Consider the following 16,490-nt stretch of genomic DNA (forward strand, 5'->3'; position numbering starts at 1 on the left):
ACAGAGGGGAGATCCCGATGCACTTGAAGAGTTAGTACAAGTGATCGTCTTTTAATAGTGTAATGATTTAGTCCGGGAAATTGCCGCTGGCGCGATTATTTATCGTGGCTCCGTCTTCAGTCGATTACAAACAGTGCGTACGCCGGGGGCGGAAATTACGAGCAGCCGCATCGACAGCCGCCCTCGCATTTACACAACACATCTGAAATTACAATACATTCGCGGAAATCCTGGTCGGAATGTCTATAGGAGGCGACGGAGTCCCCTCGCTTCTTGTAATTGTGGCATTTTTGTATGCAAAGAGTTCCAGGCCTCTTCCAGTCGACATCGCGACATGAAAGAATTCCACAAATAAGAAGTGCTCGCTGAAATATTCATTAAATGGTGCGCGGTGTGCGAACACGTCTCTATGTGTGGATATCCGTTTCCACATTCGCTCATCTTAATAACATTTTGTCTTTTATCTTGATCTCATGAATGTCGACTCGACGTCACAAGCTCGACGCTGCCGAGGGGCGCAAGACCCAACGGCGGCCATATTACCTACGACTGCTTCGTTCAGAGCTCTGGTCACCACTTTCCACCGTTCCATCCATTTCCACTTAATCTAGTCATAAATTTCCCAAGTGCACTGATTTTTATTAATAACACCCAGTAATTAGTACCCACCCGCCTGTATTAGTAACATTAATTGGCATTAACACTGCAATGAAAACGTGGAGCCATTAATTTTTCGATGTAGCTGCACGGGAGCGGATAACATGTCACCAGTTGTAACAATATTTATTATCCTGAAATTGCGCTGTTTCTTCATCATGATTATAATACAAAATAGTTATTTTCAATTATCCATAAATAACTGTAAATTCATTACAGTCGCATTTTGTTTACGTTTCAAACATCGAAAATAAATTTGTTTATATCGTAAAATTTGACACTAATTACCGATAAATTACTGCCTTTTGTAATGGAAAGCTTTTTGGAGCTTAGTACCACCTACAATAAAGAAATGCACCAACAATGGAACGTTACAATAATTCATGCGGCAATTGTGGGCCAAAGTAATGCGCTAATGTAAATAATTGTAGAACTTGTCGGCTTTCAAATTTGTTAAGAGGCCTCTTAAGTGTTTTTTGATGACCCCAACGCCCGACCCGATTGAAAAATTAGTTTTAAATCCTTTTAATCCAAAACAAATTGTAAATTTCAAATCAAGTGCCCCACGTACCTATATTAAAAATTCTCATGGGTGTATGCAAATGAAATTTTGCAATAATTGAAATCTGCCGATATTTGCAAACTCGTTTCGCCGGGATTTCCCGGCACAAATGCTGCAAATATCTCGAAATTTTCCGCCGTGTTAGTTCCCCACTTGTAAGAATTCATAGTCTCGAACAAAGCCTGATTGCCAATTAAGCCCATTCATGTTCGTTTTTCCGTTCTCTTTGATTTCGCGCGATAAGTGCTTGCATTAAAGTTATATCCTCATGGCGTACAATTCTTGTGCCTAAATCTGAACCGGATCGATGACTCGCACTGTTGACAACGTGGAGGTTTTTGATTGAATCGGTCTTGAGTTCTAACTCGTTTAAAGTGAGTGGCCGAAGTAATCGCGTGGTGCAGCAACCTGCAGCCCTCGATGGGGGCCTAAGCCGCGTATTGATCCTGCAGACCACGAGAATGGGAGTCACCCCCGATTCGCCCTGGTTCGGAGAAATTCGTCTCTTTTCGATTAAACAACTGGCCCCGTACCAAAGTCGAATCTCGTCCTGGCGTTCGCATTCGCAAGGCGACCAAATCCACACACAGTGGACCAAAAACACGCAATTTGCGTAGCTGGATTTAAATATTTTCAAAGTTTTAATATTGGTACCATCAGAAAGTTGCCAGCTTCGGCTGTTGGTATATTTTGAAAAAAAATTTTAGGTAAAGGTTCGTCAAAGAATACACTCGTGAATCCAACATTTATTAAGTAAAATACATTCCAAGTTAAAATATTAGTCTCATCTGGACCAAACATTATATTAACAATAATAATTCCGGTGTCCTTTTTTATGCCGATTTTATGTTTTTCCTATAAAGTTTGATCCGGTCCCTCGTTCCGTTTTGGGTTTACGGCCTGCTTCAGTTTTTTCGTTTAATGTTTCTCTAATTCTAAAACTTGCCACGTCAGCATTACTCTGTGCATCTTCAGTGGACAATTAGAGAGGAATTTTGCTTTCTGTTGCCGAATGAAAAATCTTATTTCGTTTGAGTAAGTGATGCTTTCGTCCCTTATGACGTTCTATATCTATTTGGACAGATCGATAGACTCAATATAGATAGCACTGCATTTATATCTCTTGACAACCGTAGTGTTTCTTGGAGGAATCATCACTAGAGGCTAATTTTTTGGCGTTAGAATTTGAGCAAGAAGTTCCCAGGGAATCGGTACTTGTCGGAAAGTGGAATCAATTCCTTTGAGTAAATCAATCCACCTGTATGTCATACTAGGGGCCCATCGAAGTATCGATCCGCGAGCAGTGACTGGAGTAAATCTCCTTGATACCTCCGCAAATCACTCTCCCTCGGGCACTTAGTTTCTGAGTGATACGGTCGGCCACAACTGTCCTCATAATGGCCCATGTTTTGCCGGTGATCTAGGAAATGGCCGCTTCATAAATAATGCCGCCGCCCAAATAAAATCGCCCCAATCAATTACCAGTGTGGCCCCCGACCGGTTCAAAAATTTTATACGTGGAGCAAATTTTATGCCTCATAATTCCGACACTAAACCGCCCTATGAGTTACACGGAATAAATCTTTATCGCGGATTTTACGACGTTATTAGCTCCCTGAAACCGAACTGCTGGAGCGACAAACAAAGACAAGCCCAGTTACTTATTTATTCGGCAATTAAATAGACGGTCAGTAACTAATGACGGGCCATATTTCTTGGGATGTCGCTGGCGGTTATTGGGAATCACTGAGGCGCAGAACCCCACTGACGTGACACCGAGCGACAGGAAAAGCCCTCTGATGAATGGAGTCAATTTACCACGGCGGCGCCGGTGTTGTCGTCATTTTTTCTTACAGCCTCATAACAGTCGCTTGTAATTGGTCAACAACTAGCATCAGCAGCTCCAACTTCATTTTATAGCAACACGCTTTATCAGTCGATAAAATCGATTTTTGGTGGTTTTTTTGCTTGAGGTTTCCGCATAATACGCTGTTTCCAGCATTTATTACTTTATAAAAAATTTTCTCAAAATTTAAACAATTTCGAACTCTGGAAATTTCAGCACTTGTTTATGTTTTGTTCGCAAAGTTTCAAAAAACACACTCCACATTGTTCCACTTCGCATACGAACCTAATGTGAAAAAATGCCAGAACCAATATCCTCCCATATTTTTCCCGGGAAACTTATAAACTAGTTAGTAGTTACGTACTTGTAACATGGGAAGACTTTATTCCGAAACTATTTATAACTTGCTACAAAGTATTATCAAAGATGAACTTGTTCTCTTTAGTAAAAATTGGAGTTAAATAAAACACTAGTCTGGCGGTTGTGGAGTTAACAACGTACGTAAAATATTCATGAAATTCGTTTAAACTTTGAAACAAAATGATTTTTATTTAGTTCACCTTCTAATCTGTAGTTTAGAAGTTGAACCGAGAAGGAAAAGGAAAATAACTTTATTTACTTATTTATTATTTAGGAACAGTCTCCGAATCAACAGTTTGTTTTTATTCGGGCGCAAATAATACAGTTTAAAACATCGATAAAGTAGTATTTGTGGACACGCGAATTTTGTCACTTGGTTGCCTAAATTAGTTGACACCCTAACTTTGGCCGTATTTCCAGTAATGTCGAAAATATTGAAAATGCGAGCAGTAACGAAAGTTTTCAGCCATTTGAATACGGAAAATACAAATAAAACTATATCAATAAAATTGAAATGTTCATGTCACCATAAATATTTGATTCCGCCTGCGACTATAAAATATATTCTCTGCTTACGCCAAATATGTGTGGGCGAACTTATGACTTTTACTCAAGTCGAAAGAGGAAATGTATTTTTTCGCCATGTCACAGTCTATTAACGCACACATTTATGCGAAAATAAATTGCCGGCAGTCGAAATTAAAATTTTTACTGTCAAGATTAATCGTAGTTTTATAAAATTAACCGCCCCAGTTAAAAATAAAACGAGCCATATTCAGGTACATAAAAAGTTTGCAAAACATGCATTAGGTTTATTATTGTTTTTTACACGACAAAAGGGAGAAGTAAGGCAGTAATGATGTGGAAGCACCGTCATAATTTTTATTTTATGTTGTTTCATCATAATAAATATAACATTTTATTCGCAAGAAAATATGCAAGGGAAGCCCGAGTTGTGCGTTTCTTCCGAAAGTTTCCCAATCAATGCGGCATCTACCTCTTTATATCCGGGGGCTTAAACTAGATTTACCTATGTCAATATTTCGGCGATTCGGAGGGTAATTTTCGAAGCGATTTATCCAAGACGGTTGTTAGAGAATTTATAGTACGGAACGGTGGGATGGGCAACCCAATTGGTTCATTTCGGCGTAATTAGATGACATAACCAGCTATGACAATAATTATTGTTATTTTTAACGATTAGACACCATCAGTGTGTCATCGGCCGGAACAGATGCTGAAATAAACTTCCTGTGAAGAAAAAGGGACGGAACAATTAATGAACCGAACTATGTGCCATGCTATGTAATAATGAATATTCTGCTGTTGTCTGCCATGAATAAATTAGAGCCATTTTACAATCTAATGTTAGATTCGAGAGTACAAATGTTCCCTTGCAGATTGATTCATAATTGAGGGAGCAGAAGATGGATATGGAGGCTAACGCGAACATCCTACCACCATTTCTCGTCTCCCGACCTAAAATGTTTTTCCCCGCACTTTTTTAGTTTTAGATTCGTTTTTAACGCTGCTAATAAATGACCCAAGTGTCACGCGGAGAATCCAATATTTAAAAAACGTGGTCAAAGACTGACACAAAATTAGGCGCGATTAATAACAAGGCTGTTTCATAATACGGAGTGGTTTTGGTGCTTGGTATTCTAATTGCTGGGAATAAATCAGGGAAAGACGTAAAAATGAAAAATTAAAACGGGGCTTTTCGGCGAGAGTGGGCGGCCAGTAAAGGAGTTGTACCGTATTATCGCCGTGATCTATCAAAAAAGTGTTAAAATATGACGGTGTAAACTGTATCTCCGTTATAAATACTGGCAAAGCCCGCGTTCGTTGACTGCGCAAAGTCCCACGCTTTGACGAAGATGAATTAGTAAATTAATAGGAAAATATGGTAAAGGGGCACGTGCCGCGCTGTAATTCACCCTCGCCCGTATTCGCAAACACTAACAAAACATTAAGGACGCAAATGCATCGACTGTCATCAGCCGATAGGATCTTATCGCTGACAGTCGCGTATATTTACTGCTCGCTATCAATTCAATATTCATATAAAACACGCTCTGATTAAATCTCTATTTGGCGGCACAAAGGCCGCTCGTTAATCGGCCCGATACCGATCTCCGGTAATTTTTAATTTGCGTCTAGGAGTTGGTGCAGTGAAAAGCGACGTCGATACCAGATGCGTTCCTAATTTGCAATGCGGATTCCAGGCGGACGTGCAGACAGGTGCGCTTTGCAGACACGTTTCGACCAACTCCGGCGATATTTCATACCTGGATCAGGAGTCGCGGTATTTATAAGCGCTCCACATTCGAGAAATGAATAATTTAGGGCGGAACGAACAGCTGTTCACCCAAATACTGGAGAGTGCACCGCTGAATGGAAGGTCTCAGCGGTGAATAGGAGGCGGATAATCGCAGAATTTTTAAATTTATTACGTCTAGCTCGTTCAAACAGTCATTTAGTCGAGAATTCTTTGCGGGCTGAAATATCGGCCAAACATAAACCTGTATTGTTAGTCCAATAATAAAAATTTAAAAAAACTGCAGTGCTTTAATTTGCTACTTTTTGGATTGTTTTATCCTGACAATAATTGCAATCTTGGCAAAACTGTCAGTTTTTCGTTCAGTGTTTTTACGAGCTTCAGCTTCTGGTAAAGATTCTTATTATTGCTTCGATCTTTTAATGCCATGGGTTGTTTTATTACAAATTCACATCAACTCAATGTTTTAACACGAGATCAAACCCCCGCTTACTGACTTGGAAAAATAGGTAGTAGAATAGGTCAACACCTCCATCTCATTAGTCAGAGTCTTTGCATTTTCACAACTGAGAAGTTATTAATTTAATAACACACGGACTGATTTTGTCATACAGGGTGAGTCCTCTACAAGTGTACCTATTTTTACTAGATCTCAATGACTAATAATAATCGCACAGAGATGATTTGCTGTTAAATACTTAATTTCTTGAGACGAGCGACATTTTTTTAAGTAATATTTGCATAAAAGACCAACATTTGTTTCGGAATATTAGAAATACAAAAAAAAAATTTCAGCGACCTAATATTAATTAATTAATTTTCTCTTATAAGTAATTTCCTATTTATTTACTAAAAAAAATAAAATTGGACAGGCGCACGTTTCGAAAACCATCATATCATCATCAGCTATGATATTTTTAAAATACAACAACAATTGAATAATATTTTAACCAACAATTTTACTTTTACAACTTTTTGACCTTTATTTTACAAATGGTTACTATGGTACAATGGCAAGCAAAAGCAATTGTCAAAGGGGATAGGGAATTACACACGAGTATGTCACTCCATTGTACATTATTTCATTAAGTTATTTTTTATTTTAATAATAAAATAGTCAGTAAATGCTTTTTTACTCTATTGGTGAAAAAAATTACCAAAAAGTTATCATTAGACCTATAACAGAAAACGTTTGTATTAAACACAATTTTTTTTACTTCACTCTTTAGGGAACTGTAAAAGAATTTTGAAAAAAACAAAAGACAAAAATGAAGTACTTAATGAGCAAACGCTCATTTCTGTGTTATCAGTTTTTGAGTTACAATCCTTTTAGCAAACTCACGCTTATAATACGCGTTTTACTTTGATAAAAAACATTACGGAATGGCTTAATTCAACGGACTGAACCCAAAGTTCTCTACTTCATTAAGGCCTAACTGCACCGGTTCGGCTTATGGGTAACGCTTAACAAATCTAGGCTTACACAGATAAAAGTGGAGTTGCACTGTGACATTTTATTTGTTAGTTAATTTTGTCGTTTGCGATTGGTTTGGAATTCAAAAAGACAAGTATGAATTTTCCGGCATCGTTTCAAGATTCGATTATCGCTTCTTCAGGCCTTAAATTCTCTTTAACATTAATTTGAATTTATTTGAGGTACTTTGTGGTATAAATGACAATTTATTGAAAAAAAAAATTTCTTAACTCTAAAAAACACAAATATAAAATAAGAAAGTAGGAAAATACCTAACTTATTTGGAAATTACTTGAGATTTGATTAGAAAGTCATTTTTTATATTCTGGTTTTTTTTTCCGAAGATCATTCAACATAAACCGTTTCCGCAAAAAAGTGGAATCAATCATTAATTCATTATTTGCCATTTATTCACACTCAAGATGAAATTCTAGTTTTGTGGGAGAGGCCAGCCGATATATCGTCTCATTTGCTCCTCGAATGGATCGTTTGGCCAATAAAAATATACAAATTACCTCCTCCTTCCTTATCTGTGGCGCAAAAAATTACGCACGATTAAAAGGTGTTTGTGATTGGATATTGAGGTGGAGCCAATCTTTCCCAACAGACAAATCCAATTGCAAAGACATCAGAAAACTGCCGTTTTATTTTGTATTTTTTTACTCTTCTCTGTTAAACAACTGCAACAGTTTTATCATTAGTTTCGGAATTAACTCGTACTCGTATTCCTTTTCACCCCATTTTTTTATTATAAAAACCAAAAATATTAATAATATTAAAAAACTAAAAATATTGAATTGCTCTTTTGTGTTTTTTTATTAAAATATTTAGAAGTAATAAATGTTTGAGTTGAGCACTTGAAAAAATAATGATTCCCAAAACAAATAGTGATTGACCACTTGTACTAAATATCAGGCGCCACGAATTGAAATAATTGAAATTGAGTGAGATATCGGTTTAGCTCATGATTTATGCGTGTTTGGCGTATTTTTGCTGACACCTAGTCAGTAGCAGCATCGCAAGCAAATTACCCAAATCCACCTTCTTATTCTTTCATTGGCGTCCGTGAAAAATAAACACGAGCAGAATACCAAAGCACTAGACGAAGCTTTGTGAAAGTTCGTCTTCGTATTCAGTCACTTTGTAAACATATTTGTAGAAAAGTGCGTGCGGATTCCGCCACCTTTTTCCATCACAATGGGAATAAGTGTGCTTGGCGTCGTATTCATGCGGCATCTTCCGGCAATCATGCGGCCTCCACCGGGAACGGTGCGAATTACGTCAGTGGTACGTCTCCGGGGACGCCCCGTGCGTGCCATAAGGCGTCGAAGAGATGTGACGAGCGCGCACCCGGAGATGAAGGATGACTTAGGTGTGAGACGTAATGCGCCTCCGGGGAATACCCGCTGATTGCCCGACAACGACAACTGAATCATCGCTCGCTTCATCGACAGACCCCACCCCCAGCGACAGCCTTCAACCCTTTTCGCAAACAATTAAATGCCAGACGGATTTTTTCCCCAAAGACGCCACAAAAATGATCACGTCAAGCCACGGGTTGAAGCCACACCACCATAAATAACCAAATTAAACACCGAAAAGCTCTCACTTTCTCGCAATTTTTGATAAACTGGAATTAACAACTGGACTCATTCAAACTATACCTAGCTAAATTTGTTTCTTGTATTTCCATTGTGGACATTAAATTGAAATTACGAACGCATTTATGTACTGGTAGGTTATTGAACTGCTAAGTCCTACATTCCAAATGGCAATTGAACTTGCTACCATTGAATTGAAATGGTTTTTTACAGATGGCTAGATACCATCTAGTCCATTATCAGTTATCACTCAGTTGATACTAGATAATTTAAATGACAGAAAAGTGCTTGCCTTAAACATAAACAGATTTACAGATTTTTGGCTTGTGTTTGGACAAAATTCTGTTTGCAATTTTTTTGGTGTTCATTTCTAAGCTGGCAACAATAGTCAAGTTTTATTACCTAGAGGCGACCCTCTGGTCGTAAGTAATCTCATTCCACGTATAAATTTCCAAGATGGAGAGAGGAGGCGATTGATGTGGGCAATTATGATCGGAATCGCTTTTTTATTGAGGGAAGTCCCGAGCTGTTGTAGAAACAGTAATGGTTGGTTGGAGTTCGCGGTTCGTTGATTCGGCTTGTGCGGGATTTATGCAATGACCTCAACTCCGGATAGATTTATTACTTTTAATAACTAGCATATAAGAACTATCGAGTAAATCACAAACTTCCTAAACTGGTTAACATTAGGTTTTATTGTGTTTCTCCTTGTCCCTCGTAAACCCTCTAATTCGGAGCAGAAAAGGGACGCGTCGTCACGAGAAAAAACCCTAGTTTGCTTATAACAGTTAGCAAATAAATTTGTTTTTGATCGCTTTGTTTTGTGCCGAGGCCGCAAAAATAGAACTTATTTTTGTTGAATTATAACAAATTTTCCAACAAACATTTATGGAAATACGGATTGATTTTAAAGTCATCACTTTCATAAATATTAGTTTGGTTTGGATTTTATTAATCCGCAAAGCACTCCGAAATTACGTATAAATTTTTGATGCAGTCATATTAAAAATGTCTATTTAGGAAAATTGACATGGAAAAATATAGACTTGAAACTGGTCCAATAAAAGCGGCGGTATTTCATTTTTCAATTTAAGCGAATTGACACGTCGCCATTAACAAAATTCTTTCGAATTAGCGAAAAATCCGTCATCACATGACACAAATGAAAGTGTATCTGTTTGTACAATTTGCGCCACCTCCTGAACTAACAAGCCGCTGTTTGCTCTTCGCCAGAATAAATACAGAATATCTAATTAATTACGCCCTCGTCAAGTTTCAAGTTCGGTCCCAGCGGGGCACTTTTTCCGGAATTGTTTTGAAATCGTGATATTTTTCCTTCTTGCAGGCAAGGGGCGCTTGTACCCCGCGTACAGCCTCAGCGGGTCTGAGGGCGAGGACTCTCCCCGAAGATACGGATCTCAGCACACGTACCAACATCCCCTTTATCAGCAGCCAGCCGGCCTCAGCGACACCCCAACCTCGGAGAACGCCTCGGACGCCACCCTCACCGACTCCGAACTAGCTCTAGCTAGGGACTCGACGCTGCTCGTGCACAACGGTGAGTGGGCTCGCAAACTGTTTGTCTCGCATTTTACTCAGATGATTAGATTTTGTCGGACAAATTTCCAACTTTTTTCATTTAAAGAAAGGAGGGTGGCTTTTAATTTTCCTTCCTTACTCGTAATGCGTTGTTTGGTGTGGACCTGGAGGCGTCGTAAAAATATAAAGTTAAATACCTTAATAAAATTGATAGTATAGGAAAGTTTGCGCAATTTTGAAACTTCGCCAACCGATAAATCCGCTGTTTTTTACGCCGACATCAAACACACTCCGTACTTTCCTCCATAAAATTTCATTTAGATTTTTAGTGCTTCGGGACGAATAAAATTACATTAACACCCGGGCAAATTATCAATCGCATGCTGGGGCCATTACTGCGAATTGATAGGTGGGGTGGGCGAATGTTGAGTCAGATTTGTACAATCAAGCCAGAGATGATATGTCATCTATTTGTAATTTCGATCCCCATCTTATTAATGACAGAATAGAGTAAACACAATGGCGAAAGCGAGAGCAGAACTCATTATAGTAATGAAACGATTCTCTCCCAGATGATTCAAAGCGAGAATCCTATTAGACCAGTAATGATACAGCAGCGAGTCTCGAAACTACAGTAATTGCTCTCACAGTTTCATTTATTAATTTTTCAGCCCGTTATAACCACTTTAAATTATTTACCCACTACATTTTCTCAAGAAAATCCATTCTCCAGTCCCCCATTAACCGAATTCCCTTCATTTTAATTGAAACCGTGTGTAACATGTACCAGTACGTGGACACGTTGCTATAAAGAAATTAGGAAATTACCACAATGGTGGAGGCGTTTTTATGGCTCTGAAATGACTAACAGTTAACACTTAATTACCCCTAATATTGGGTTTAAAACTATGTAGTCGCTGAAGAGGCATTTAAACTACGGTTTAATAAATTGAATTCTGAAAGGGTTGTCACACATGTTTCCGTGTATTTTCCCCAAATTAATTCGCCTTAAAATTTTACGACTCATACAAAGTTAGTAAATGTCAAAGTAAAACACCTATTCGGAATTAGTTAGTGGCTGCAGAAAAGTCGACATTTGCAACAGTAAATTAATCGATTGGGTAACTAATTAAGTCGCTATCTACCCAGACTGGGTGATTTTGGATGGATAATTAAATTTTAGTGGATTTCGCGCATGCAACGTTGCCTGAAAACAATCACACATCATCTTAGATAAGTCGAAATTGATAAAGCTCGTGGGGGAGCACATAGGAGATTATAATTGGGTTATCTGAAATCCTGTAATGGCATAAATGCAGTTATCGAGCCTCTAATAGGAAGTTTCATCTTTAATTGGTCGGTTCCAGGAGAAATAAGACTCCGCAGCGTTGGATAGTTGGGCCGAAATGAAACGCTAAAGCAAATTCGTTTGAACGAGTTGACGTTTTGCGGCTGGCTTTTATCGCTTTGCATAATGCCCGAAATGTAATTTGTTGTTATGTTTACGCAGCTTTAGAAAATCAGACGGCGTCTGTTCGACGTCCCCGCTAAAACCCCCTAAATGCAAAGAGTGTGTTTACTCGTTACCGTAAAAAGTTACCACCTACGCAATTTTCCGGGTTGGCTCATAACGCTTTTTACGCTGCTGAAAGATGGAGGCTGATAACAGCCAGTAACCATTACCCGAGGTCTGCTCATCACATCAAGCATTACTCGTGAGTGCCATCGCTCGGCGTGCACGAGCTACGACTTCATAATCTTCAAGAGAATGGCCCAGCGGTGGCGGCGACCCTTTCAGTCAAAAACGGCCACTTCGTGCTTTAATCGCTTAAACGGCGCATTCTTCTGCAACATTTATCGGGAACGGGCGCCGCAGATGAAGAAGGAATCGGCCCTCGACGGATAATTTTAATTATGCTTCTGCGTCCTTTTTTCATTTGGGTCGGGATTTCGTAATTTGCATATAAATGGGCGTATTACAAAAATTGCGTCAGTGCTGTTGTCAGGTTAGTTTCATGATGGCGAACAAAAGCAGACGCTACCCATTTCGTTTTATTTTATTCGCGTGTGGGATAAATAACACATCTTTTCTGGTGTGCCGCAACATCTCAGCAAACAGACCGAGAAATGTAGCAATAAGAGGATTAGTTAGACTCGCGCTCACTTGAGCAGCTCCGGTCACATTTCCTAAAGCCCCAAAAATGGCTTTCAGTTCTTGAGCTTTTCCTAAGATGACAAATTAACATCACTCACACACAAAAAATATTTTCACTTTACACAACGCCCGCAACACAAGTCCAAAAATAACGAAAATAAATATCCATATTTTAGTAGTTTACAATTTGTTTGAAAAAATCGTTTCCGCCTCGTTTCGAATTTGCATCACGTATTGTGGCGTGAGTCACCCTGTAGAGATTAATGCTTACGCCAGCTTTATCTGGATAAACCAGCAAAAATTCACTTAGCAGTGAGTTTTAACAATTACAAGGGCCCGTATCTCGTATCTGTAATGGTCTATTCTAATTTAAATGTGCCCGGTTTTATGTAATTACAAGGGGAGTGTGTCTACCTCTATCGGGGTATAATTTTTAGTCCATTGTGCCCAGCGGCGTACATATTTAACGTATAAGCCGCGGAATTATCAGTGGACTCCGCCGGTGGCTCACAACCCCTTTATTGGGGGTCATAAACACCGTCCTTCTGGGGGTTGTATCAGGAACGGCGGTATTGAACGATCCCGTCTGATTACTCCTCTAATCCTTGGGAAAAATGACGAATTTAATCAGTACTTTCCAGCTAGTGAAAAGACTGACTTATCTTTGAAAAATGTCGATTAATATCGGTTGCTTGATTGAGCGGAGAGGAAGAGCGCTTTGCAGGAAGCCTCACTAAACACCAATAGACCGGATTCGTTTGAAGTCAAGAAAAAGACGAATTCATCAACTTTGCTGAATTAAGACGGCTGGGCCGTGCTCTATACCTGCCCGGATTCATCCGGGACATTACCGCACTCGTAAATCAAGCACCATATTGCCGACCCAAACACAAATTCGCGATTATGACCGAACGTGCGGCAAAACCCGAATTCCGAATGAAATAAAACTGACAACAGCACTAGATCAATTCCTGGATACGTTCACGCCCGGAAATTCGAAACAGCGCCCGGAAAAGATGCTTTCCTAGACAACTAACCATTTGGGCGAAATCCTTTTCCTCATACAATTATACACATTACTGTATTTTGCGAAATATATGTTCTTTTGTTGGTTTCACTTGGTTTTATTTAAAATGGTTAATGATTTGTTTATACTGATTCATATCAATGTCAAAACCAATTACGAACTATTTTTGCGACTAGATTTAATTGACGCTTTTCAAATTGGCATTTGGATAAACTAATAATTAAAACAATCGTAAAAATTTACATTTGTTCATAATTATTAATTACATTAATGAACTGGATTTTGGATTAGGCTGGACACCGAAATAAAATTATATTGCACTGTGAATATCTTTTCTTTATTTGTCTCCACTGAAGATAATAAACAGTAATACAATGTGTAAAAAATAGAAAAAAAATGTTGTGGCTAATCCCTGCCGAATGCGTGGATCGTAAGCAGGAGAGATGAGCGATATGAAAAAAGTAGTATTTGACGTGGCGGTAGTGAGATGGGATCTGGTTGCATCTGCAGGCCGCCATTATCGGTGATCGTTATCCGGATTCTCCGGGGAGTGTTTGGGATAAGTCATAGCTCCGGTCGGCAGGCCAGACAGCCCAATATCCCATTACCCCCTGATCCGGGGCAATATCGAGCCGCGATTCCGTCACATCTGTCAGAGTTGTTCTCTGTATTCGTCGTTTCCGGGCGTTGTCGTTGATTTGCACAATCGTTTCTTGCACGAGTTGGATGTTTGTGCGGTGGAGTGTGCCTCTGTGCGTTCCTCGTCAGCATACGAATCTCCGGGGAAAAGCACGCCCGATTTAAGATTTGCTTTGGAGTCACCTTTTCCAGTTTCACAATCGAATACGTTTCCGGTTTTGTCTTATTCGATCAACTCCGGTGTATATTCGAAACTTAACGAATAATGATGCAGCTTCCAAAGGAGATAATCGCCTCGAACGGCTCCTATAATCAAAGTCGATCCGTCCCGGTTCAATCTCCTTCGGCCGTCCCCTCCTTCACTTTCATCTTTTATCTGCACAGTCGGACGGCTGAAAGAAAGAAACTTAGTTCTTAAATTCAGTTTGCGTCGAAATTGGGAACGCGCTGGGGCGTGCAGGTTTCCGAGCGAAGAGGAATCCATGCGGGCAGATTGTCGCCGGTCACCGTGCAACTTTTTCAACTTCAAACAGGGAATTTTCACGAACAGCTCGGGCAAAAATTCGATAGACCTTACGACTTACGGATTAATTGCCGCAGAGGTAAACGCTCCTAATTACAACAGATGTTCATCGATCCGGCACTAAATTTCAACGCACGTCGACAAATTAATTCCAAATTCTGATCTATACTTCCATACATCAAAGTTTACTCCAACTCGCCAGTCGCCACCCTAACTAATACCAAATTTATCCAATAAAAAGTCAACCGGAAAAGAAAACAAACACTTTTTTGCGGCCGAGCCAAAATAATGATATACCCAAACAGAACGGGGAAACGGAAAAGGGTCAACATATAGATATATCCTTTTTATTCAAATGGAATGCAACGAAAAGGTGCATTTCAAAGACGTGTCAATAAACACGAGGGGATCCGCTGAATAAAAGTTAAACGAGGTAAACAAAGTATTGATACAAGTAAACTCTAGATGTATCAAAGAAAAAATCTCCTACAAAAGGAGTTTAATCACGCGTGACACAAAGCCTCTATTCTCTGAATAAATGTTAAATTTAACAGAATTATACATTTGCTCTATATGGAAGCAACTCCGAGCACAACCAGTATGTTGATATTTTACAACTTTGCCATAAATCATGGACTAATAGCCGCTTCAATAACAAATTTGTATTTTCCATAATATTATATCCTGTTCCATGGATCCACTGAATTATTAAAATACATGCATACGCCAGAAATAATTTAAACTATGTTGAGGCAGCAATCATTTTCAAAATTCGATTCCTAGAATATATTTACGGGACCTATTTATATTCAGAAACTTGGAAAATGTATCATACTTCTGTTTTGTACGAACAAAAGGGGCATTGTTATGTGACTTGCAAGCTCGTTTCAAAGGTTCTTGAAAATATTATTCGAAATCAAAGCACTTGTTTGATCTCATTACTACAATAAATTCTATGAAAACTATTGTATTTATATTATTGGGAGGTTTATTATCTCTTACCGGACAAACGTTGTATTTCTGAGAACCAATGGCTAACGAGGGAGTATTTTATTGATATTATGGTAAAAAAGAATGAAATCAAACGTCATTCTACACGTAAGTATTGTCATTACTCTGTATCGGTATCGAAGATGATATAATTAATTCATACAAAAATTACTTTAAAATAAAGCTTCGATTAACACTGCTGGCTATTTAAACTCTTTATAAAAATTGTAATGATAATCTAATCGTAGCTAAATTAATATTGATGACAAAACAATAGAACAATAGGAAAAAAAGCTAACATAGAAGTGGAATAAGTGGAAGTATTTAAATAAACAGGTGTCTGCACAAAAAGGCCGGCTGTGGTAGCTAACAGTGTTAGAAGCAAATAACGTGTGTGTAGGAATACCAAATCAATCATCTCTAAAACGCATTAATGCATTCAGTGGTATTATTCCTCCCGTATGAAATATTAGCAGAGAAGCAAGTTGTTAAAATCCGCATAAATGTATTTGTAATGAGATTAGCGTCCGTATTATTTGGCCGTTATTGTTTATATTTTACTTGTTCACGGATAATAGATCCAGCCCCCATTATACCTGATTGAAATTTAGTATAATAATCGAAGCTAATTTTTGTCTGAAATAATCAACAATAATGAGGGCAAATCCGGCCCAATTAGGCGATAAAAGGAAAAATCGCATTCAGATCGATTAAACCGTGAGCTCGGCAAGTAATTTAAAGTGGTGGTGCCTCTGTATCCGCACTGTTCCGAGTCGTATATTTGGCTTTGCCCCTGGTGTTTTCCAGACCGATTTCGGTCATGCCGCAGAGTTACACGC

General features: G+C 38.8%; 1 protein-coding gene across 9 annotated transcripts in view; it reads left to right on the plus strand.

The window, feature by feature from the left end:
• Ten-m (Tenascin major) overlaps nt 1-16,490 on the plus strand; it is a 99,317-nt gene that overhangs the window by 51,891 nt on the left and 30,936 nt on the right. For 7 of the 9 annotated variants that reach the window (XM_064358843.1, XM_064358842.1, XM_064358845.1 and 4 more), the window contains one exon: nt 10,124-10,336. The exons of the other annotated variants lie outside the window; for them this stretch is intronic. In XM_064358843.1, the coding sequence (XP_064214913.1) occupies nt 10,124-10,336 (213 nt within the window). The remainder of the gene's footprint in view (nt 1-10,123; nt 10,337-16,490) is intronic. 9 annotated transcript variants of the gene reach the window in all.

The sequence above is a fragment of the Tribolium castaneum genome, chromosome 9 (genome assembly GCF_031307605.1).
Source record: "Tribolium castaneum strain GA2 chromosome 9, icTriCast1.1, whole genome shotgun sequence".
NCBI lineage: Eukaryota > Metazoa > Arthropoda > Insecta > Coleoptera > Tenebrionidae > Tribolium > Tribolium castaneum.